Source organism: Salvelinus namaycush, chromosome 3, assembly GCF_016432855.1.
Source record: "Salvelinus namaycush isolate Seneca chromosome 3, SaNama_1.0, whole genome shotgun sequence".
NCBI lineage: Eukaryota > Metazoa > Chordata > Actinopteri > Salmoniformes > Salmonidae > Salvelinus > Salvelinus namaycush.
In genome coordinates, this window is record NC_052309.1 from 50,270,273 (window position 1) to 50,295,138 (window position 24,866).

The window sequence follows — 24,866 nt, forward strand, 5'->3', positions numbered from 1 at the left end:
TTCAAAGTGTACCTCCCCAGGCACTGATTCAACGGGCATGTTGAATACATCGTCATATCTGCTGAGTAGTTGTTCTTTGGACAGGGGTCCATGCTGGACATGATCCACAATGTGCAGGTCATTTGGTACAGTGAACTGCATCAGTCCCAGGCGTTCGCATGTAGAGCCTGAGAGGAGAGGATTTTGACTGGTTTTCACAATCTCAAACTCCAGCTTGTGTTTGCGTCCCCGAATAACACATTCGGTCTCAAAGGTGCCCATAGAGCTCATTAGTTCTCCTGAGTACAGCTTTAGTCTAGTATCGCTGGGCAATAGATGTGTGTCAGGTGCCAGATTGATTTTGTCTTTGTAGCTCATTACGTTGCATGTAGCACCCGAATCCAGTTGACATTGTTGTTGCTTGTTGTGTAATCGTAGTGTCACAAACCATTTCTTCCCTCTTGAGTGTACAGCCCCAATGGATTCATGAATGTAAATGTCCCTTTCACTGTTCAGCTCTGAACATTGAGTAACATCATCAACACAGTGAATCTTGCCCTCACTCACCCTTCTTTTGCTTTTGAGACACACTTTTGCAAAGTGATTATTAGTTCCACAAGCTCTGCATGGTTTTCCGTAGGCAGGGCAGTGCTCTTTGCCACGTGTGTGTATTCCCACAGTATTTACATGCTACGGGGCTCTCTGTGTTCACCGTTCGTGGTGAATTACTCTGCCTCGATTGGTTTTGTCTGAATGTCTGCCTAGCAACAGCGTGAACAGTATCAACGTCGGAGCGTGGGGTTTCCGTTTCCATTGCTCTCATTCTCATGTCAGTGACTTCAGCAGTGCGGCACATTTCGATGGCAGTTACTAATGTTAAGCCTCTCTCTCTCAGTAGACGCCGGCGCGTATTCTCATTTGCAATTCCCAGTACTATTTTGTCACGAATCAATTCATCTTTCAATCCCCCGTATTCACAAGTGGCGGATTTCTCTCTCAAACGGGTTACAAAGTTGTGTACTGACTCACCCTCTTCCTGTTTGCAGCTTCCGAAAACGAACCGCTCGTAAATGACGTTTCTGGCGGGTTTGAAGTAATTCTCCAATGCATCCAATATAGCCTTTGCATCACACTGTTGTCGTGCCGTGAGGGTGAGATTGTGCCGGTAGATATGCCTGCATTCGCTGCCCATTAAACTCCTCAGAGTTGCCGCTTGTACCTCGTTGGGTTTCTCATGTAGACCGGTCGCCAGCGCATAGTCCTCGAATTCATCCCTGAAGTTGTCCCAATTAGTATTCCAGTCCCCTGTGAGAACCATGTGATTTGGTGGCGGAATGTTCGCTGCCATAGCAATGGAATAGGAGATGTCTTTCCCTTCAGTCATGGAGGTAGGTAGTGATGCTAGCTAGCCAGCTAACAACGAGTTGATCAGTGTTGTGAGTAGGAAACGGCGTGTGTTCGCATATGGAACGTAACTGCGCCTATACTGTACTTAGCTACAAAATTAACAAACGTGTGTTTTCCGAGCCACTTCTGATACCATGTTTCTGTATGTTAGGTTGGATAAGGGAATAAAGACAGACACCAATGTCAAGTTCAACAGCCTTGTTAAGCATTGTACAAATCCCTACACGTGGAGTCTGGGGAACAGTCCAGCTAGTCGATTACCTATCAACTAGACTCCGTAACAGTCATGTGGGTCACGCCAACAAAGCTAGTCTAGATCAGGGTTTCCCAAACTCGGTCCTGGGGCCCATTGAGGAGATGGATATTTGGGAAAGCGAGGTCAGTTTCAGGACTTGAGTAAACAGGAGCTGTCTCAGGTTGATCTTAATTGAGATATAGAAACAGTGAATGATGGAATAAGAGGAGCAATAGTAGGGTCTGTAAGCAGTGGTGTAAAGTACTTAAGTAAAAATACTTTCAAGTACTACTGAAGTAGTTTTTTGGGGGTATCTGTACTTTACTTTACAATTTATATTTTTGACAACTTCTACTTCACTACATTCCTAAAGAAAATAATGTACTTTTTCTCCATACCTGACACCCAAAAGTATTAGTTACATTTTGACAGGAAAAGGGTCCAATTCACACACTTATCATCCCTGGTGATCCCTACTGCCTCTGATCTGGTGGACTCACTAAAGACAAATGTTTCGTTTGTAAATTATGTCTGAGTGTTGGAGTGTGCCCCTGGCTATCCGTCAATAAAAAACAAGAAAATTGTGCCGTCTGGTTTTCTTAATATAAGGAATTTGAAATGGTTTATACTTTTACTTTTGATACTTAAGTACATTTTAGCAATTCAATTTACTTTTGATACTTAAGTATATTTAAAACCAAAAACATTTAGACTTTTACTCAAGTAACATTTTACTGGGTGACTTTCACTTTTACTTGAGTCATTTTCTATTAAGGTATCTTTACTTTTACTCAAGTATGAAAATTGAGTACTTTTTCCACCACTGGCCGCAAGGCAGGGGATTCCTATGGGTACAGCGTAACGCAGTTCCCTGGTGGACTGAAGAGTGTAGAGAACCAGTAGGAACAGGGCTTCCAGAATGTTGAAAAGGTCCCATAATTACCAGTACCTGATTCAGTATAAACAAGCACAAGCAGTAGTAAGAACGATCATTAGAACAGCTAAGAGGGAGTATTGGCGCCGGTGCTGTGCAAACATAGGCAGGACCGCTTCTGTGGGAGAGGTATGGGGGAGGATTAAGAGGATGAGTGGGGTCTGCTGAAATTGGGATCTCCCTGTGCTGAAAAGTGGGGAGATTGTTGCAGTGAGAGATATGGAGAAGGCAGAGATGTTAGCCCAGGTATTTGTGAAGGTCCACAGCTCAAATATTTTGATAGAAAAGGGGCAGTGTGGGAGAGAGCGGGTCAGAGTAGAACATCCGGGAGTCCTGGATGAGAGAGCGATGGTGGGGGATGCATTGAATGCCCCTTTTACGTTGGCTGAGATGAAGAGCGCATTAGCTAAAGCTGAGGTAACATCTCCTGGGAAGGATGAGATGTGTTACATCATGATGGCTCATCTCAGTGACACTGCAATAGGGAAAGTATTGGGCCGTTACAATAATCTCATGTATGTAAATTTATGGAAAGGATGATAACGGAAGACTGAAGTACTTTCTGGAGAGTAGAGGAATAATGTCACCAGATCAAAGTGGGTTCAGGAAAGGCAAGGGAACGATGGATCCTATACTGTGCCTTGAGTCAGTCATACAGAAGACACAGGAGTTGGTAGCCGTGTTCTTTGATGTGGAAGAGGCTTATGATATGATGTGAAAAGAAGGCCTACTTATCAAGTTGGATAACATGGGGGTTGGAGGAAGGGGTTTTAACTGGATAAAGGATTACAATTTTGGGCGATCAATACAAGTGAGGGTGGGGAGCTATGATGTAGATAATGGTGCCCCCTGCAGGGAAGTGTCATTAGTCCTTTGTTGTTCTCCATTATAATTGATGATTTATTCTTCCAGGTGAGACCTGATATTGGGAGGTCATTGTTTGTGGATGATGGGGCACTGTGGAAGAGACAGAGAAATATTACCCATAAAGCCAGAGTTCATGAAGCGATTAGTGAAGTTGAGCAGTGGTCCGTCAGGTGGGGCTTCAAGGTGTCAATTGAGAAAACATAGACTGTTTTTTTCTATAAGGAAGGTTGGGGAGGAAATCTTTTTGAAGTTGTATGGAAGGAATCTGGAGAGAGTGGGAGGGTTTAGGTTCCTGGGGGTCTGGTTTGACACTCGAATGACATGGGCGGAGAATATTAACAGAGTAGTTGTCAAAGGAAAGAAAATATTGAATGTGATGTGTTGCTTGCCGATAGAATGGTGTTGAAAATGATATGCGGTGCATTCAGAAAATATTCATTACTTTTTCCACATTTTGTTACGTTACAGCGTTATTTCTAAAAATGTATTAAATTGTATTCAGACCCTCGAGTCTTCTTGGGTATGACGCTACAAGCTTGGCACACCTGTATTTGGGGATTTTCTCCCATTCTTTTCTACAGATCCTTTCAAGCTCTGTCAGATTGGATGGGGAGCGTCGCTGCACAGCTATTTTCAGGTCTCTCCAATTGTCCCCAAGCTACTCCTGCGTTGTCTTGGCTGTGTGCTTAGGGTCATTGTCCTCTTGAAAGGTGAACCTTCGCCCCAGTCTGAGGTCCTGAGCTCTCTGGAGCAGGTTTTCATCAAGGATCTCTCTGGACTTTGCTCCGTTCATCTTTTCCTCGATCCTGACTAGTCTCCCAGTCCCTGACACGGAATAACACCCCCACAGCATGATGCTACCACCACCATGCTTCACCATAGGGATGGTGCCAGGTTTCCTCCAGACGTGACACAATCTTGGTTTCATCAGACGGCATCTCTGGCCACTCTACCATAAAGGCCTGATTGGTGGAATGCTGCAGAGATGGTTGTCCTTCTGGAAGGTTTTCCCATCTCCACAGAGGAATTCTGGAGCTCTGTCAGAGTGACCATCGGGTTCTTGGTCACCTCCTTGACCAAGGCCCTTTTCCCCCAATTGCTCAGTCTAGGTGGTTCCAAACTTCTTCCATTTAAGAATGATTGAGACCACTGTGTTCTTGGGGACCTTCAATACTGCAGAAATGTTTTGGTACCCTTCCCCAGATCTGTGCCTCGACCCAATCCTGTCTTGAAGCTCTACAAACAATTCCTTCGACCTCATGACTTGGTTTTTGTTCTGACATACACTGTCAACTGTGGGAACTTATATAGACAGGTGTGTGCCATTCCAAATCACGTCTAATATTTCGAATTTACCACACGTGGACTCCAATGAAGTTGTGGAAACATCTCAAGGATGATCAATGGAAACAAGATGCACCTGAGCTCATAGCAAAGGGTCTGAATACTTACATAAATAAGATATTTCTGTTTTTTATGTTTTATAAATTTGCTAAAATATCTAAGAACCTGTTTTCGCTTTGTCATTATGTGGATAGACTGAGGATTTTTTTTCACCCATTTTACAATATGGCTGTAACGTAACAAAATATGGAAAAAGTCAAAGGGTCTGAATACTTTCCGAATGCACGGTATATAGCGCTGTTAAGGTCATCACTAGATTATGGAAGTAATCAGCTGCTCAGACATCTTTAAAAAATATGTAATCCAGGCCCAAGCCCTAAGAATATGTTGTGGAGCACTCAGGACCTTCCCGGTGGTAGTGATGCAGGTAGTTTTGGGAGAGATGCCATTAAAGTTAAGAACAGATGGCCGTGACATATTGAGTAATTCTACAAGGACATAAGGTTACACATCCTACAGAAAAGGTACTCCTAGAGTACAGGGAAGATGAACGAAATCTGAATACAAGCTTTGGGTGGATAGGCAGTGGCATGGCCAGAGAGATGGGGTTGTTTGGGAGGGAGTTTAGCCCCTCTGGGGTTCTTCCTGCTATCCCACCTTGGTTTCTTTCTCAGCCACTGACAGATCTAGGGTTGCTTGAGAGGGTAAGATATGTTGAGGAAGGAGTAGATTCAGTTGTAAGTGAATATTTACAAACACAATACTATGCTTTCTTGAATATATTCACATATGGATCTAAGGACCCTAAAACAGGGAGGACAGGTGCAGCTTTTAGTGTTCCTGAGTTTAAGGTGGCAGTGACCAAAAGAGAAACAGATCATGTATCTGTTTACTCAATGGAGTTGTTGGCAATACTATTGGCTGCACAATGGGTGGAGGAGGTGAGGCCAGACAGAGTAGTCATCTGCTCTGACTCCTGTGCAGCACTGATGAGCTTAAATGCATTTGTGTCTCAGAGCAGACAGGATGTATTGTATGAGTTTTTGCAGTGCTTGTAGCCGTGGCCAAAAGTTTTGAGAATGACACAAATATTAATTTCCACAAAGTTTGCTGCTTCAGTGTCTTTAAATATTTTTGTCAGATGTTACTATGGAATACTGAAGTATAATTACAAGCATTTCATAAGTGTCAAAGGCTTTTATTGACAATTGCATGAAGTTGATGCAAAGAGTCAATATTTGCAGTGTTGACACTTCTTTTTCAAGACCTCTGCAATCCGCCCTGACATGCTGTCAATTAACTTCTGGGCCACATCCTGACTGATGGCAGCCCATTCTTGCATAATCAATGCTTGGGTTTTGTCAGATTTGTAGGTTTTTGTTTGTCCACCCGCCTCTTGAGGATTGACCACAAGTTCTCAATGGGATTAAGGTCTGGGGAGTTTCCTGGCCATGGACCCAAAATATCGATGTTTTGTTCCCCTAGCCACTTAGTTATCACTTTTGCCTTATGGCAAGGTGCTCCATCATGCTGGAAAAGGCATTGTTCATCACCAAACTGTTCCTGGATGGTTGGGAGAAGTTGCTCTCGGAGGATGTGTTGGTACCATTCTTTATTCATGGCTGTGTTCTTAGGCAAAATTGTGAGTGAGCCCACTCCCTTGCCTAAGAAGCAACCCCACACATGAATGGTCTCAGGATGCTTTACTGTTGGCATGACACAGGACTGATGGTAGCGCTCACCTTGTCTTCTCCGGACAAGCTTTTTTCCGGATGCCACAAACAATCGGAAAGGGGATTCATCAGAGAAAATGACTTTACCCCAGTCCTCAGCAGTCCAATCCCTGTACCTTAGAATATCAGTCTGTCCCTGATGTTTTTCCTGGAGAGAAGTGGCTTCTTTGCTGCCCTTCTTGACACCAGGCCATCCTCCAAAAGTCTTTGCCTAACTGTGCGTGCAGATGGATTCACACCTGCCTGCTGCCATTCCTGAGCAAGCTCTGTACTGGTGGTGCCCCGATCCCGCAGCTGAATCAAATTTAGGAGACAGTCCTAGCGCTTGCTGGACTTTCTCGGATGCCCTGAAGCCTTCCTCACAACAATTGTACCGCTCTCCTTGAAGTTCTTGATGATCCGATAAATGGTTGATTTAGGTGCAATCTTACAGGCAGCAATATCCTTGCCTGTGAAGCCCTTTTTGTGCAAAGCAATGATGACGGCACATGTTTCCTTGCAGGTAACCATGTTTGACAGAGGAAGAACAATGATTCCAAGCACCACCCTCCTTTTGAAGCTTCCAGTCTGTTATTCGAACTCAATCAGCATGACAGAGTGATCTCCAGCCTTGTCCTCGTCAACACTCACACCTGTGTTTACAAGATAATCACTGACATGATATCAGCTGGTCCTTTTGTTGCAGGGCTGAAATGCAGTGGAAATGTTTTTTGGGGATTCAGTTCATTTGCATGGGAAAGAGGGACTTTGCAATTAATTGCAATTCATCTGATCACTCTTCATAACTTTCTGGAGTATATGCAAATTGCCATCATACAAACTGAGGCAGCAGACTTTGTGAAAATTAATATTTGTGTCATTCTCAAAACTTTTGGCCACGACTGTAGGGTGAAACAGAAGGGGATATTTCTGATGTTCCTCTGGGTACCAGCTCATATGGGAGTAGAGGGGAATGAGGATGTGGATGTCATCGCCAAGCAGGCTCTTAGACATCCTAATGTTGAGATGGAATTGTCAATCAGTAAAGCAGAAGCCAAGGGGTTAATACGAAAAGTGGTTAAAAACAAATGGCAAGAGTTGTGGAACAGGGAGAGAAAGGGAAGACACCTGTATAAGATCCTGGAAAAGGTGGGGGCAGGGAGGTCCTCAGGCCAAGAGAAGGGAGGAAAGTGTAGTCGCAAGGCTGAGACTGGGACACACAAGGCTCAATAGTACATTGAAATTGGTGGGGAAACATCCGACTGGGAGGTGTGATCATTTTCAGGAGGAGATGGAGACAGTGGAACATGTTCTACCGGAGCACCAAGTCTAGGTCCAAAAGGCTTCTTAACAGCTTCTTCCCTCAAGCCATAAGACTCATGAACAGCTAATCAAAGGGCTACCCAGACCCCTCTTCTACACTGCTGCTACTCTCTGTTTATTATCTATGCATAGTCACTTTAATTCTACCTACGTGTACATATTACCTCAATTACCTCGACTAACCGGTGCCCCCGCACATTGACTCTGCACCAGTACCCCCTATATATAGCTATTATATCACTATTATATCGCTATTGTTATTTTACTGCTGCTGTTTAATTATTTTTACATTTTATTTTCTATTTTTTACTTAACGATTATTTTTTCTTAAAACTGCATTGTAAGCTTGTAAGCATTTCACTGTAAGATCTACACCTGCTGTATTCGGCGCATGTGAGAAATACAATTTGATTTGTTTCAGTGCCAGAAATATGTGAGGGAAAGGGAGTGATTGCTATTAGATTTGAGGAGTAATTGGTTTGAAGAGCCAGGTATGATTTAGACCTTCACTGTCTCTGGTCCACACTCCAGTCCAGTTGGAGGCGGTAATGCACCTTAAAGTTGGTTGCCAACCGCCATATAAAGTTGATAGAATAAGAAGGTCCTGGTTCAGAATGAAATCTTTCAAATAGAAAGGTCCAGAGCCAAATATCTCTTGACAGAAAGGTCTAGAGCCATCGAGAACTATTCAACTCTCGCGATATTGCATTAAGATTCCGCGTGAACTCGCAAAACCACCTTGCATCTACCGGTGTGCACCACTACCACCAGAGTACTCCGTATTGTGCTGTGGATTATGAATTCAATTTGAATTTACACTTTTGATTTAACATTATCCACTGACTTTTATACGTCTTTCAAAATAATTCAAACACGTTTCTGTTTAAAAAAAAAGTTATCTACGTCTCCATTTCATACAGTAGTAGAATACAGGCAAGGTAGCGTGGAAGATGTCAGTGGTGGGAATTGATGTGGGCTTTCAAAGCTGCTATGTTGCTGTAGCTCGAGCCGGAGGAATTGAAACCGTGGCTAACGAATATAGCGACCGAAGTACACCGTAAGTAGAACATTTTAAAACTCGTTTCACTAGTCTAGATTTGCCATCCACTTGAAACAAATACATTTGGTTTGTGAGTGGCCAGTTTCTGCGGCCTTGACAACTAACGTTAGCTAGCCAGTTGGCTAACAGTTGTGTGTGTGCAGGGTAACGTTACTAGCTACTGCACGTGAATTCCGCTGGATAGCGTTATTCGTCCCGTTTTGTCGGCAATTGTAATTATCGTTATCAGATGGACTTATTTCACATGTGTATTTAACTAGATAATGGTTGCTTACTAGCAGTAACTTATCATAAGGAGGGTGCCTACTACCATAGCTAACTAGCCAGTTAGCTAGCTCACCGCTTACTGCGTTTAGTTAACACAGCCCATTTCTACAAATTCTCTAACGAAAATCTGATTTTTAAATGTAACCTTAATACTAACCGTAACCACACTGCTAACCTTATGCCTAACATTAAATTAAGACCAAAAACAAATGTTTGTTTTCAAGAATGTTTACGATATAGCCATTTTTACTTTGTAGCTGGGGTAACTAGATTTAAACTGCTTACTGTATGTAGTAGCTTGCTTGTTATGTATGATGACATCCGTCAATCGCCGGTAGGAATATTCTAGCAATTTTGCAGAGCGCAAAGCTATGTCGTAAAGTATAATGAGATGTAATGATCCCAAATGTAGTAAAAAATATATTCTTATCCTTTCCCTATTCGTTTATGGCACCACTGGCAACAGTTTTAATTTACAGCTAGTGTCTTATTTACAGTTTTTTAGCTACATTAAATCATATTAAAATCTGTTCATATATACCCCCCAGAAAGAATAACCTTTTTTATTTTATTTTTTATGACAAGCGAGCACTTAGATGTGTTAATTTTCATAAATTCATATAATGTTTGGGAATGATATATAGTAAGGCATTTGTGGAAATTCTATGGCAATGTAGCGAGAAAGCGGCCATGCGTTTTGGACAACTAATAAACACTGCACCAAATAAAACCACAAAAAAACATGTTTTGTCCAGGACCAGAATCTATGCAGACCAGTGTACCATAGCCTATTAGAGCTGCAGTAGGCCTATATGCAAATAAGCCATTTGCCACACCAGCCTGCCATCATTCACTTTGGACTGGACTGTGTGTTTAGTAACAGTGTGACTATAGATCATTAGAACGCATTTGCCACAAAATACACCTGAATGGATTCCTGCAAATATGTAAATACCATGGGGGGGGGGTCCTACATTTGAGTACTTCAGTCCTATTGATCAAACAAACATGAAAAGGTAGGGTCAGTTGCCTATGCACGTAAACAAGATCAACAACTAATCCTAATCAAAGCGAGATTATCTCAAATATGAGGGAACATTCGATAAACACTCTCAAACTTTTTCCGCTAGTTGGACCTCAACATTGCCCTGATAAATAATGGGGAATAGTAGCCTGCTCGTCCTTCTGCAGCTTACCTGGCCATGCATGCTTGTCCCAACCCACATTTTGACTACTGAATGGGAACTTGCCTGTCTGCCCACCCATTTAATCGATGCCAAATACATTTGATTGTCAACTAAGAGATGCTAACTGTAGATACGTTGTTCAGCATAGCTAGGCAAAGGAATTTACATATCTTGCTAGCTAACCAAATGACACCTGTATCCCTAGCTGTTGCAACCAAAAAAACGAAATGAGGGGGAAAAGTCCCTCCCTCACCCACTACTCCAATGACATGACATCCTCCCATCAGCTAGCTACCTAACATTAGACTCTGTGTTTTTAGGTTGTTAAATAAATAGCTAGCTACATAAATATACGTTAACCCAGGGGTGTCAAACTCAATCAGTGCACAGGCTTTATTGGGGGGGGAAAACAGCAAATTTGCAAACCAGACACATCCTATATTTGTTTATACAAAACTGCGACCCAAAACTGCGACAGTGTGACTATAGATCATTAGAACGCATTTGCCACAAAATACACCTGAATGGACAGCGACCCAAACTGGCCATTGTTTTATTAGAAAAAATATGGCTCATCATAATGTTAATTTATGTACATAGGATGCTGTATATTGCATTTTAACATTTTAACTAGTGATGCACCGATATTACATGTTTGGCCGATACCGATATCCAATATTTTCCTTGCCCCCCAAAAAACGTCGACGATAACCTATTTATTTAAAAATGTTGCATTCTTTTAAGCATTCTAGCACAGTTAAATATTTAACACACACACGGACGCAGCGGTCTTAGGCACTGCACTGCATCTCAGTGCAAGAGGCGTTACTGCAGTCCCTGGTTCGATTCCAGGCTGTATCTTATCCGACCGTGATTGGGAGTCCCGTAGAGCGGCGCATAATTGGCTCAGCGCTGTCCGGGCCGTCATTGTAAATAAGAATTTGTTCTTAACTGACTTGCCTATTTAAAGGTTACTCACACACCACACTGACCAAAAAGTTATTTTGTTGGCAGTTAAGTATGTCCCCATTACCAGCAAAACATAATCAAAACCTATTTCTTTCACTTACTTGCTGTGCTGTTTTGTTGTTCATTTGTTCAGTCGTTTCATTCTCAACCAGGATTTCTATGGAATGCCGTTTGGGTCTTTACATGTTTATTTTTTATTTATTTCACCATAATTTAACCAGGTAGGCTAGTTGAGAATGAGTTGTCATTTGCAACTGCGACCTGGCCAAGATAAAGCAAAGCAGTTCAACACATACAACACAGAGTTACACATGGAATAAACAAACATACAGTCAATAATACAGTAGAAAAAGTCTATATACAGTATGTGCAACTGAGGTAGGATAAGGGAGGAAAGGCAATAAATAGGCCATGGTGGTGAAGTAATTACAATATAGCAATTAAACACTGGAATGGTAGATGTGCAGAAGATGAATGTGCAGGTAGAGATACTGGGGTGCAAAGGAGCAAGATAAATATATAAATACAGTATGGGGATGAGTGAGTTGGATGGGCTATTTACAGATGGGCTATGTACAGGTGCAGTGATCTGTAAGCTGCTCTGACAGCCTGTGCTTAAAGCTAGTGAGGGATATATAAGTCTCCAGCTTCAGTGATTTTTGCAGTTCGTTTCAGTCATTGGCAGCAGAGAACTGGAAGGAGAGGCGGCCAAAGGAAGAATTGGCTTTTAGGGTGACTAGTGAGATATACCTGCTGGAGCGCGTGCTACGGGTGGGTGCTGCTATGGTGACCAGTGAGCTGAGATAAGGCGGGGCTTTACCTAGCAGAGACTTGTAGATGACCTGGAGCCAGTGGGTTTGGCAACGAGTATGAAGCGAGGGCCAGCCAACGAGAGCATACAGGTCGCAGTGGTGGGTAGTATATGGGGCTTTGGTGACAAAACGGACGGCACTGTGATAGACTGCATCCAATTTGTTGAGTAGAATGTTGGAGGCTATTTTGTAAGTGACATCGCTGAAGTTGAGGATTGGTAGGATGGTCAGTTTTACGAGGGTATGTTTAGCAGCATGAGTGAAGGATGCTTTGTTGCGAAATAGGAAGCCGATTCTAGATTTCATTTTGGATTGGAGATGCTTAATGTGAGTCTGGAAGGAGAGTTTACAGTCTAACCAGACACCTAGGTATTTGTAGTTGTCCACATATTCTAGGTCAGAACCGTCCAGAGTACTGATGCTGGACGGGCGGACAGGTGCGGGCAGCGATCGGTTGAAGAGCATGCATATATTTTTACTTGCATTTAAGAGCAGTTGGAGGCCACGGAAGGAGAGTTGTATGGCATTGAAGCTCGTCTGGAGGTTAGTTAGCGCAGTGTCCAAAGAAGGGCCAGAAGTATGCAGAATGGTGTTGTCTGCGTAGAGGTGGATCAGAGAATCACCAGCAGCAAGAGCGACATCATTGATGTATACAGAGAAGAGAGACTGCCAGAGGTCCGGACAACATGCCCTCCAATTTGACACACTGAGCTTTATCAGAGAAGTAGTTGGTGATCTAGGCGAGGCAGTCATTTGAGAAACCAAGGTTGTTGAGTCTGCCGATAAGAATGTGGTGATTGACAGAGTCGAAAGCCTTGGCCAGGTCGATGAATACGGCTGCACAGTATTGTCTCTTATCGGTGGCGGTTATGGTATCGTTTAAGACCTTGAGCATGGCTGAGGTGCACCCATGACCAGCTCTGAAACCAGATTGCATAGCGGAGAAGGTACGGTGGGATTCGAAGTGGTCGGTAATCTGTTTGTTAACTTGGCTTTCGAAGACCTTAGAAAGGCAGGGTAGGATAGATTTAGGTCTGTAGCAGTTTGGGTCTAGAGTGTCTCCCCCTTTGAAGAGGGGGATGACCGCGGCAGCTTTCCAATCTATGGGAATCTCAGACGATACGAGAGGTTGAACAGGCTAGTAATAGGAGTTGCAACAATTTCGGCAGATCATTTTAGAAATCGATTGTCCAGATTGTCTAGCCCGGCTGATTTGTATGGGTCCAGATTTTGTAGCTCTTACAGAACATCAGCTATCTGGATTTGGGTGAGTGAGAAGTGGGGGAGGCTTGGGCGAGTTGTTTTGGAGGATGGAGGGCTGTTGCTCAAGGTAGGGGTAGCCAGGTGGAAAGCATGGCCAGCCGTAGAAAAATGCTTATTGAAATTCTCAATTATTGTGGATTTATCGGTGGTGACAGTGTTTCCTAGCCTCAGTGCAGTGGGCAGCTGGGAGGAGGTGTTCTTATTCTCCATGGACTTTACAATTTCCCAGAAATGTTTTGAGTTTGTACTACAGGATGCAAATTTCTGCTTGAAAAAGCTAGCCTTAGCTTTCCTAACTGCCTGTGTATATTGGTTCTTAATTTCCCTGTAAAGTTGCATATCACGGGGGCTATTCGATGCTTATGCAGAATGCCACAGGAAGTTTTTTTGTTGGTCAAGGTCAGTTAGGTCTGGAGAGAACCAAGGGCTATATCTGTTCCTGGTTCAATTTTTTTTGAATGGGGCATGCTAATTTAAGATGGTGAGGAAAGCACTTTTTAAAGAATAACCAGGCATCCTCTACTGAAAGGATGAGGTCAATATCCTTACAGGTTACCCGGGCCGTGTCAATTAAAAAGGCCTGCTCGCTGAAGTGTTTTAGGGAGCGTTTGATAGTGATGAGGGGTGGTCGTTTGCCCGCAGACCCATTACGGATGCAGGCATTGAGACAGTGCTTGCTGAGATCTTTGTTGACAACAGCAAAGGTGTATTTGGAGGGCAGGTTGTTTAGGATGATATCTATGAGGGTGCCCACGTTTACGTATTTGGGGTTGTACCTGGTAGGTTCATTGATAATTTGTGTGAGGTTGAGAGCATCAAGCTAAGATTGTAGGATGGCCGGGGTGTTCAGCATGTCCCGGTTTAGGTCACCTAGCAGCACGAGCTCTGAAGATAGATAGGGGGGCAATCAGTTCACATATGGTGTGAAGGGCACAGCTGGGGGCAGAGGGTGGTCTATTGCAAATGGCAACGGTGAGACTTGGTTCTGGAAAGGTGGATTTTTTTAAAGTAGAAGCTCAAATTGTTTGGGTACAGACCTGGATAGTAATACAGAACTCTGCAGGCTATCTCTGCAGTAGATTGCAACACCGCCCCCTTTGGCAGTTCTATCTTGTCGGAAAATGTTATAGTTAGGGATGGAAATTTCAGGGGTTTTGGTGGTCTTCCTAAGCCAGGATTCAGACACGGCTAGGACATCCGGGTTGGCAGAGTGTGCTAAATCAGTGAATAAAACAAACTTAGGGAGGAGGCTTCTAATGTTAACATGCATGAAACAAAGGCTTTTACGGTTAGAGATGTCAACAAATGAGAGCACCTGGGGAGTAGGAGTGGAGCTAGGCACTGCAGGGCCTGGATTCACCTCTACATCACCAGAGGAGGAGTAGAATAAGGGTACGGCTAAAGGCTATCAGAACTGGTCGTCTAGTACGTTCGGGACAGAGTAAAAGGAGCAGGTTTCTGGGTGCCAAAGAATAGATTCAAGGCATAATGTACAGACAAAGGTAATAGTAGTTTGTGAGTACATTGGAGGTGAACCAAGGCATTGAGTAATGATGAGAGAGATTGTCTCTAGAGATGTTTAAACCAGGTGATGTCACCGTATATGTGGGAGGTGGAACTAAATGGTTGGTTAAGAAATATTGAGCAGGGCTAGAGGCTCTACAGTGAAATAGAACAATCACTAACCAGGACAAGGCATATTGATATTATGGAGAGGCATGCGTAGCCGTGTGATCATATGTGTCCAGTGAGTGGTTGGGCTGGCTGGAGACACAGCAATTCAGACAGCTAGCAGAAGGGTCTTAGAGGGACGTCTCGACGGAGGAAAGTCTGTTTTAGCCTCCGCGTGCGGTGATGTTGATAGACCAGTCATGATGGAATTAGTAGGGTTCCGAGTAGCAGAGGGGTAGGTATAGTGGCCCAAGAAATTGGCCGCTGGATCTATTCAGCTAGCGGGCCACAGCTAGCGGCTAGCAGATGGGCATTCAGGGGACGTCGCGATGTAGGGGCCGGTTGAGTACCCCCTCGAGCAGATTACGTCGTGGTCCAGTCATGTAGGATCGGCGTGGTTCGGTTTCCCGTACCGGCAGTAGAAGGGGTCCGGGTATTGTAGCCCAGGAGTGGCTGATGGGTGTCTTCAGCTAGCTGGGAGAATGGGCCTAGCATGGGCTAGCTCCAGGCTAATTGGTGCTTGCTTCAGGACAGACGTTAGCCAGGAGTAGTCACTCGGATAGCAGCTAGCTAGCTGCAATGATCCAGGTGAAAAGGTTCAAAGCTTGCGGTAGGAACCCGGGGATGTAGAGAGAAATAGGTCCGGTATGCTCTGGTTTGAGTCGCGTTGTACAAACTGGCGAGAGCTTTCCGAGCTAAAGGTTAGCTGATGACCGCTAGCAGGGGTTAGTTGACTACTAGCTAGTAGCTAGTGAGCTGGCTAGCTTCTGTTGGGCGATTCCGGTTCCGAGGTAAATAAAAATACTTTAGAAAAAAACAGATCCACACTACATTGGGTGAGGCGGGTTGCAGGAGAGTATTTTGAAGTTGAGGTTTAGAAAAATATAAAAAAGTAATGCGAAGAAAAATATATAAAAAGATATATACATGGGGCAAGACGAAGGACAAAGAGAAGATTGCTACGCCATTTTGGATAAGACATGTGAAAAAAGATACACGTCAAATAACACAACATAATCTGTTTCAGTAGCTATAGTTAGCTAGCTAACTATATAGCTAGGTGTCATCATCTAAAATAACCCTAATTTATAAGACAGTTCTTATTTGATGAATGGTGGTCAGACCCATCTATGTGAAGCTAGCCACAATTAGAAATTCCATTATCTTGGCTTTAATGGATTTCGCCTTTGCGTTGGATCGCTGAAATTTTGTTACTCTTTCAAATGACTGCCCGACTTGTTGACTGCTCGATTCCCACAGCAGACATTGTGGGCCAGGTTAGGAATGCTGTGGTGCGCAAAATATTACGGGGCGTTATTGCATCATGTACCTACGTTATATAGGTATGCACGGTATCTTTGACATGGATTTTTAACATCGGCGTTAAACTAGACCGGGCCGATACCGATGTTGGCATTTTTGGCTAATATCGTCCGATTCCGATATGTGCATCCCTAATTTTAACAAAAGATACATTTGTCCAGCCTTTGCTGCTATGCTTTCTGATGTGCATAATATACTGCGACCCTAATCAAAAAGTATTTAACTCCAAGAAACAAAAACGTAGCTATAGGTTGTTGTAACATTTAAACTTAACATGTTTTTTATTTTTTTACACCAGGGTGGTTGAATTCAGCATTTCTGTATGGTGCACTCAATGTCTTGTAGTTGAGTAGGCAGCATAGGCTACTGCTCAAATGTTGTTGTAATAGGCCTACATGTTTCTTCTTTGCATGGTGTTTTATTGCAGGATTTGTTTTTTGGTTATTCATTGTCAAGCTTTAAAAACTGACGCCAGACTCCAATATTTTAGTAGCCTAGCTAGGACTGTGGCATGTCTGTACACTTTCCCTCTGCGCGCTGTAAACAGGACACACGAAAGCAGCACAATTGAAGTTGAATTCAGATGCAAGCGCAATAGGCTGTAATTTCATAAAGTATACTGAACCAAAATATAAACACAATTTTTTGTTGTTGTTGCTGAGTTAATTCATAACAGGAAATCAGTCAATTTAAATATATTCATTAGGCCATCATTTATGAATTTTAACATACCTTTTTTTTTTAAATGTAGGACCGTGGATAAGAACCAGTCAGTATCTGGTGTGACCACCATTTATTTACCTCATACAGCGTGACACATCTCATTCACATAGAGTGGATCAGGCTGTTGATTGTGGCCTGTGGAATGTCGTCCCACTCGTCTTCAATGGCTGTCCAAAGTTGCAGGATATTCAAATAAAAGAAAATATTTGTCACATGCGCTGAATACAACAGGTGTAGTAGACCTTACAGTGAAATGCTTACTTTGAGATATTGATGGGAACTGGAACACGCTGTTGTACACATTGATCCAGAGCATCCCAAAAAGTATCAATGGGTGACATGTCTGAGTATGCAGGCCATGGAAAAACGGGGACATTTTCAGCTTCCAGGAATTGTACAGATCCTTGCGACATGGAGCCGTGTATTACCATGCTGAAACGTGATAGCGGTGGATGTCTAAGCATTGGTGGTTCAGTGGTAGAATTCTCGCCTGCCACGCGGGAGGCCCGGGTTCGATTCCTGGCCAATGCATGTCCCATTTTTTCCCACGGGGGGACCAGGATGAATATGTATGAACTTTCCAATTTGTAAGTCGCTCTGGATAAGAGCGTCTGCTAAATGTCTAAAATGTAAAATGTAAAAAAACGACAATGGGCCTCAGGATCTCATCATGGTATCTCTGTGCATTCAGGTTGCCATTGATAAAATGCTATTGTGTTCATTGTCTGTAGCTTATGCCTGCCCATACCATAGCCCCACCACCATTATGGGGCACTCGGTTCAGCAAACTGCTCGCCCACACGACACCATATGTGTGGTCTGCGGTTGTGAGGCCAGTTGGACGTACTGCCAAATTCTCAAAAATGACTTTGGGTGTGGTTTATGGTAGAAAAATTTACATTAAATTCTCTGGCAACAGCTCTGGTTGACATTTCTGGGTGTAGTGACATTGGCATGCAATTGGGTTGTCTACATTTTGGTGCATTAACCTCTCACTGACATCACCAACAACTGCACACGTTTGTTGACAGTAATTTTAGTGTGAGCTTTTGCCATTGACATCTGTGTTTAGCAGTGATGACAGAAGAGTTTGGACCAAAGGGCCCTTTGGAATGTAGCCTTCATTTTGGCATTGCAAGTTTTACTGTTTGTTGTGGCAGTTAAGCATGTAGGGTAAACAATTTGAGCCCCATGCACACAGGGAAGGATCTGTTATCAATAACATCTTCACTTTTTTTCAGAGCATGTGTGTCCTTCGGACCACGTAATCGTTCAGTAGGCGCGGCAGCCAAAGGCCAGGTAAGCTTAAACCTTATAGCTAATACAATTCTTTTGTTAAAATAAAGTAGAATGTTATTTGATCTTTTTTTTTTTTTTTTTTTTTTTGAAAGGTTGTAACAAATTGTAAGAACACTGTTCAAGGGTTCAAGCGATTCCATGGTAGGGCATTCTCAGACCCCTACGTCCAGTCATCAAAATCTAGCCTGGTTTATGACCTGGCCCAGTTGCCTTCTGGGTCGACCGGGATCAAGGTAAATGATCAAAAGTGAAGTATACTTTCTGATTTAGCACTTGATCCATCATGGTGGTAGAGGCTGAACGGTTGAGATATTCAATATTCAAGACGTTTGTACTTCATTACTATACTTTTTACTAGGTGATGTACATGGAGGAGGAGAAAGTCTTCAGCATTGAACAAGTCACTGCCATGCTGCTGACCAAACTGAAGGAGACTGCTGAGACCGCAATGAAGAAACCTGTGGCTGATTGTGTCATCTCTGTAAGCAGTTTTACATCTACTTAGACAAGGCCCAGAGATGTAAAGATACAGAGCAGTATTTTTTGGTTAACAAAATGTCATCCCTACAGCGACGCCTATGCCCTATTGTAACTCCATATCTTTTCTAAAGAGTAAATGTTTTATCACACAGTATAAACAGTCATGGATGATGTTTTTGAGAAGGGTCATAATTTGTCCTAAATGTGCTCCAGGTCCCCAGCTTCTACACTGACGCAGAGAGGAGGTCCGTTATAGATGCTGCTCAGATTGCAGGACTCAACTGCCTACGACTTATGAATGAGACCACTGCAGGTAATGCCATTACCATGCCAACACTGAGCAATGTTAACTCATGTAATCTTGGTCTGAACACATTTTTCTGTCTCTTTGATTCTTCCAGTTACACTGGCATATGGGATCTATAAACAAGATCTCCCTGCCCCTGAGGAAAAGCCAAGAAATGTGGTGTTTGTAGATTTGGGCCATTCTGGTTATCAGGTCTCTATCTGTGCCTTCAACAAAGGAAAGCTCAAAGTATGTTGTTTATATGTACAAAGATGTGTAAAACTTTTTTTTCGTAGAATAAGGCAAGGAATTAATGTTCTTTCTCTTTCAGATGCTAGCTTCTGCGTCTGACGCAGCATTGGGTGGCAAAGACTTTGACGAGGTGTTGGTGAACCATTTCTGTGAGGAGTTTGGCAAGAAGTACAAGCTGGATGTGAAAACCAAGCCCAGAGCCCTGGTTCGTCTCTACCAGGAGTGTGAGAAGCTCAAGAAGCTGATGAGCGCCAATTCCTCTGATCTGCCACTCAACATCGAGTGCTTCATGAATGACATTGACGTAACTGGAAAACTTAACAGGTTGGTGAAGCAAAAAAACAAGTCCTCTCACCCATCACAGTACCTCTATATTACATTTAGGTCCATCCGCAGTGGAAAAGCCATGTGTCAGGAAGTGTTTTCATTCGGTGCCTGTGTATCATCATGATGCAAGCAGCTGCATGTGTGTACGGTATCTATTAATATCCCATGACCACTGTTGTTCCAGAGGCCACTTTGAGGAGATGTGTGCAGGGCTTCTGGCCAAAGTGGAGGCTCCGCTGCGCAGCGTCATGGAACAAGCCAGTGAGTAACAGTAGTAGTACTAATAGTAGCAGGAGTATTCCTCAGCACAGCCTGTTCATGTTCTTGCTAACACCTGGGTGGGCTGTTTAATTTGACTGGTGGTGTGTTCCATGCATTGTTCAGAGCTGAAGAAGGAAGACCTCTACGCTGTGGAAATCGTGGGCGGTGCCTCCAGGATCCCAGCCGTCAAAGAAAGAGTTTGCAAATTCTTTGGAAAAGAACTGAGCATGACTTTAAATGCAGACGAGGCTGTTGCAAGAGGATGTGCACTGCAGGTATCATGTCATGATTCACTGTCCCCAATGACCTTTTCAGCAAATGGGCATGCTGTTTTTAGCCTCTCATGGAACTGGTTGTTATCACTGTAGTTGTCAACCTGATTAGCACAAACTATTTGCAGTAAATAACCTTACTGTTGACATGCCATGAACTACTGTATACAGTTGTTAACCAGTTAGTAATGTAACCCCCCTGAAATGTGTTATAATGCATGTGATTGATCTCCCCAGTGTGCTATCCTGTCCCCTGCCTTCAAAGTCAGAGAGTTTTCCATCACTGATGTTGTGCCCTATCCCATCTCCTTGAAGTGGAACTCTGCTGCAGAGGAGGGGTTAAGGTGTGAACTCTCTTCTTTACATTTGACATAGGCTTATTTGACACTGAACTCAGATCAGCAGTGACTCACATAATCTTCTTGTCTCCTCCAATGTCAGTGATTGCGAGGTATTCCCAAAGAACCATGCAGCACCCTTCTCCAAAGTGTTGACGTTCTACCGGAGAGAGCCCTTCTCCTTGGAGGCCTACTACAACAACCCTAAAGAGCTGCCGTACCCGGACCCCACAATAGGTACCCAAACAAACAGGCCTGAAACTCTAGACCCGTCTAATAAGCAATAGGCTTGCACATATTCAGTTAATTATTTACTTTGAATGGTTGTCTCTAAGGCCATGTTAATCAGTGTCTAATAATCCACTTGTGAACTCCTTAGGTCAGTTCATGGTCCAGAAAGTGGTTCCCCAGGCGAATGGTGAAAGCTCAAAGGTTAAGGTGAAAGTTAGGGTGAATGTCCACGGTGTCTTCAGCGTGTCCAGTGCTTCTCTAGTGGAGGTCCTGAAACCTACTGAGGGAGAGGAGCCCATGGAGACAGACCTTGCGGGGAAGGAAGACGAGGTTTGTGTGCTTTGTTTTGGCGCCGCTTTCACAAGCCTATAATCTACCCACAACCAGTTCATTGGAAAATTATCAGCCTAGACATATTTCGTAAAATGGCAGGTAATTCTGCTGTCATGTCTGAACAAGTTAGATCTGTTCCAGGACAGATGTGTCCATTTTCTATTCCCTGTGTTTTTTTTTCTTTCACAATGATGACTTTCTCCAATGTGTGATCTGGCCATCTGTGCACTGGGATGCCAAGCTAACTCTTGGTGGTGTTAACTCCACATTAATGGCTATTTGATTGTTTCTCATCTCATCAGAGTAAGATGCAGACTGACCAAGATGACCAGAAAGCCCAAGGTGATGGACAGAAAGACAATGCTGACAAGAAGTCTGAGACTGAGGAAATGGAGGTAGCTAACGGACTGCGTATTTTTTTTGCTATACAGTGCGATAACATGTTTTTCTACCACTGACATTCTGAGGGGATGCTTTTTGTCTAGATGTATTAATAATTTTAATTTTAAATGTTACCTTTATTTAACTAGGAAAGACAGTTAAGAACAAATTGTTATTTACAATGACTGCCTACACAGCCAAACCTGGACGACGCTGGGCCAATTGTGCGCTGCCCTATGGGACTCCTAATCACGGCCGGTTGTGATAGTCTGGATTCGAACCAGGGTGTCTGTAGTGACACCTCTAGCACTGCGATGCAGTGCCTTAGACCGCTGCGTCACTCGGGAGCCCATGATATAGCCTTATTTATGGGACCAGTGCACATTTATCTAAAAGGTGTATTTTTTTTTCTTTTTTAAAAAAAATCTTAGACATCAGAGGATGGAAAAGAGAAGAATCAAGCTTCATCAGCAAAGAAACCGAAAGTGAAAACGAAGACTGTCGAGCTCCCAATAGAAAACAGCCTGCGCTGGCAACTAACCAATGACACGGTCAATCTGTTTGTGGAGAATGAGGTAATGTTGTACGATATCATGGCAACTTGTCCCATCATGAATTAATTTTAATTAGCTGAAAACCTGTATTGACATGAAAGGTATGTAGTTGTCTCAGCAATTGTTTTACAAGCATAACCTTGACACTTTATTGTAAATCGTAAGGTTAGTGTACAGTATTTTTGTGTGACTCAAACTGAAGGTTAATGACTTGCTTGAGCATGTTAATCTTTATCTACAGCAAGGCTGTGATGGAAAGTTAAAAAAAAAAAAATTAAAATGTATTTGATGTGTCCATCTCAGGGTAAGATGATTATGCAGGACAAGCTGGAGAAGGAGCGGAACGATGCCAAGAACAACGTAGAAGAGTACGTCTATGATATGAGAGACAAACTGCATGGATTGTTGGAGAAGTTTGTCAGTGAATCTGTGAGTATATTGCCTCTATATAACCTTACACGCATTGAACACAAATGATGGAGTTATTCAAGTAAATTTATTCCAAATGCAGGACAGAGACACCTTTTCGTTAAGACTTGAGGACACCGAGAACTGGTTGTATGAAGACGGCGAGGACCAACAGAAACAAGTGTACATCGACAAACTGGCTGAATTAAAGGTAACATTGTCGGTCAATTCATGTCTCTGGTTCTAGCACAGGATAGATTGTGTCAGGTGACTGAACTGAATGTCTCTTCAGAAACTTGGGCAGCCCATCCGGGAAAGATACAATGAGGCTGAGGAAAGGCCAAAAGCATTCGATGAACTCGGAAAGCATATCCAACAGTTCATGAAGATTGTAGAAGCTTACAAAACAAAGGTAATTTATAAGATTATTATTGCATAGTTGTGCACATAGTTTTATCAACCTTGAGCTACTGGACATCTAATATCTCAATGTCTCCCAGCACTGAAATGTTCCTTATGCCTGTCTTGACACCCAGGAGGAGCAGTATGAGCATTTGGATGAGTTGGAGATGTTGAAGGTGGATAAGCAGGTGAACGACGCAATGATCTGGATGAACAGCAAAATGAACGCGCAGAGCAAACACAATCTTACCCAGGAGCCTGCCGTCAAAGTCAGAGAGATTCAGGCAAAAACAAAGGTAAGTGCTAATAATCGGTTTGCATAGTCTTTCCAATAACTATGTTTTGCCTGGTCAGGTCACATGGTCAAGGAAAACTCCTGGTCCTAATATGACATATGTTCATCCAAATGTGAAAATGTCACAGATGTCTAACTATGATATCCTCTCCATCTTTTGTAGGAGCTTGACTCGGCTTGCAACCCAATCGTGTTAAAATCCAAACCTAAAGTGGAGGTCCCCAAGGATGAGAAGGCAGAGCAGAATGGGCCAGTAAATGGACAGGAGGGCACAGAGGCCCAACCAGGCAGCCCAGAGAAGGGTGCAGCAGGAGGCACGGCGGCTCCTGAATCTGCAGAGGGCAACAAACTGCCTGAGATGGACATTGACTAACTGCTGCAGCTGCCTCTCTAACCCCTCTGACATCTTGCTGATGATGGCCTCTCTTTTGATTACACAATTGGACTATTCTTTTAAATACTCTCAAGCTGCCTTCTTGGCATGTAACACTTTACCTGATGATATACAATGATAGCGTATTGATCAGGCTGTTTGACATAAAATACTGTAAGGCTGCAGGATGGAAACTTGTTTTCTGTGTTTCGCTTCAATGGCCATTTTGTAAGGAATGTTCAGCCCACTTCCACTGAGAATGTCATATTAAGAGGTGGTGCGCAGAGGAAAGTAGTAAAGACGTTTGGTGAAATTTAACTATTATTGGTTGGGGGTAGAGGTTCAAGCTTAGCATCGTCATTATTCCCCATTGGATATGACTTACTGTGCATTTGTTTCACTTAAATCTTGCAGCTGTTGGATAAATGTATAGGACACCCTACTGGGGAGAGATTGGATGGAATAAAGGTTAATGTATTCAGAGATGGGTATTATAGAGGCACCAACTATCTGTCCACTATATTCAATTAGATTTGAGTTACTGTCATGCAGTATTTTAATGTAAGGCTGTCTCTTAAAAGCAATGGTCTGTGAGTTGTTCTCTGGTATAGACTTGTTTTGTTTTTCTATTCTACAACAGTGTGAATGAATGGGGAAGACCAGTTTGGTGCAGTTACCACTAACCAAAAGCAAAATAAATACATGTTGTCTGAGAATTATGTGAAAGATCGCTGAAAGGTTATTTGAAAATGCAATGCGGAACGTGGTGATTTTGACCTTGAATTCCGCAAGAGGAAAAAACTCATTACAATTTTCTGGTCTACTGTCATTCAAAGGTGGTATAACAACAAAACATGTTTAGATGTTCTACTTTCATAATCTCATATGAAACATTAAATCATTTTAAGGTCTGTGGAGGTTTTGAAGAACAATGGGGCCTATGCATTATTTTTCGACCCCCTCCATACACAAAACCCCCAGGGGTGTACTGCCCAAGGTGTGCAGAGAGAGTGAGACTTCACTGGAGGCTGGTTTGGCCTGAACCCCATGCTTCTCAAAGGCACTTCCTCCCCGCTGGCTGGGTTTCTCTCTTTCTGTTCCAACCACCATGACCTACACAGCAACATCACCAGTGGAATTCTGGTTTTGCTTTGGTTAAGGCTGCACTCTACAGCTCTCACAATATTCTGGGTTTCTGAGACAAGTCAAATCAACGTTTATTGGTTGGGTACAGATTTTCTGATCACAGGTGCAGTGCAATGCTTGTTTTAGCTCCAATAGTGCAGTATTTCACACAG

General features: G+C 43.1%; 1 protein-coding gene and 1 non-coding gene across 3 annotated transcripts; both read left to right on the forward strand.

Moving 5' to 3' along the window:
* Positions 1–8,538: 8,538 nt before the first annotated feature.
* On the forward strand, positions 8,539–24,287 carry LOC120032162 (heat shock 70 kDa protein 4-like). Of its 2 annotated transcripts, XM_038978133.1 has the most exons (19): positions 8,539–8,858; positions 18,318–18,375; positions 18,468–18,608; positions 18,734–18,856; positions 19,069–19,168; positions 19,257–19,390; positions 19,473–19,717; positions 19,905–19,981; positions 20,105–20,256; positions 20,491–20,597; positions 20,695–20,828; positions 20,971–21,152; positions 21,458–21,550; positions 21,968–22,111; positions 22,394–22,519; positions 22,602–22,709; positions 22,791–22,910; positions 23,035–23,196; positions 23,359–24,287. In XM_038978133.1, exons 1-19 carry the CDS (start codon positions 8,752–8,754, stop codon positions 23,566–23,568), a joined length of 2,523 nt encoding a protein of 840 aa, XP_038834061.1. In that variant the 5' UTR covers positions 8,539–8,751; the 3' UTR covers positions 23,569–24,287. The 2 variants fall into 2 exon arrangements, with proteins under 2 accessions (XP_038834061.1, XP_038834068.1); XM_038978140.1 differs by lacking the exons at positions 8,539–8,858; positions 18,318–18,375; positions 18,468–18,608; positions 19,257–19,390 and having other exon boundaries at positions 18,737–18,856.
* trnag-gcc lies at positions 17,537–17,607 on the forward strand. The gene has a single exon. It is a non-coding gene; the product is annotated as a tRNA-Gly (tRNA).
* Positions 24,288–24,866: the final 579 nt, after the last annotated feature.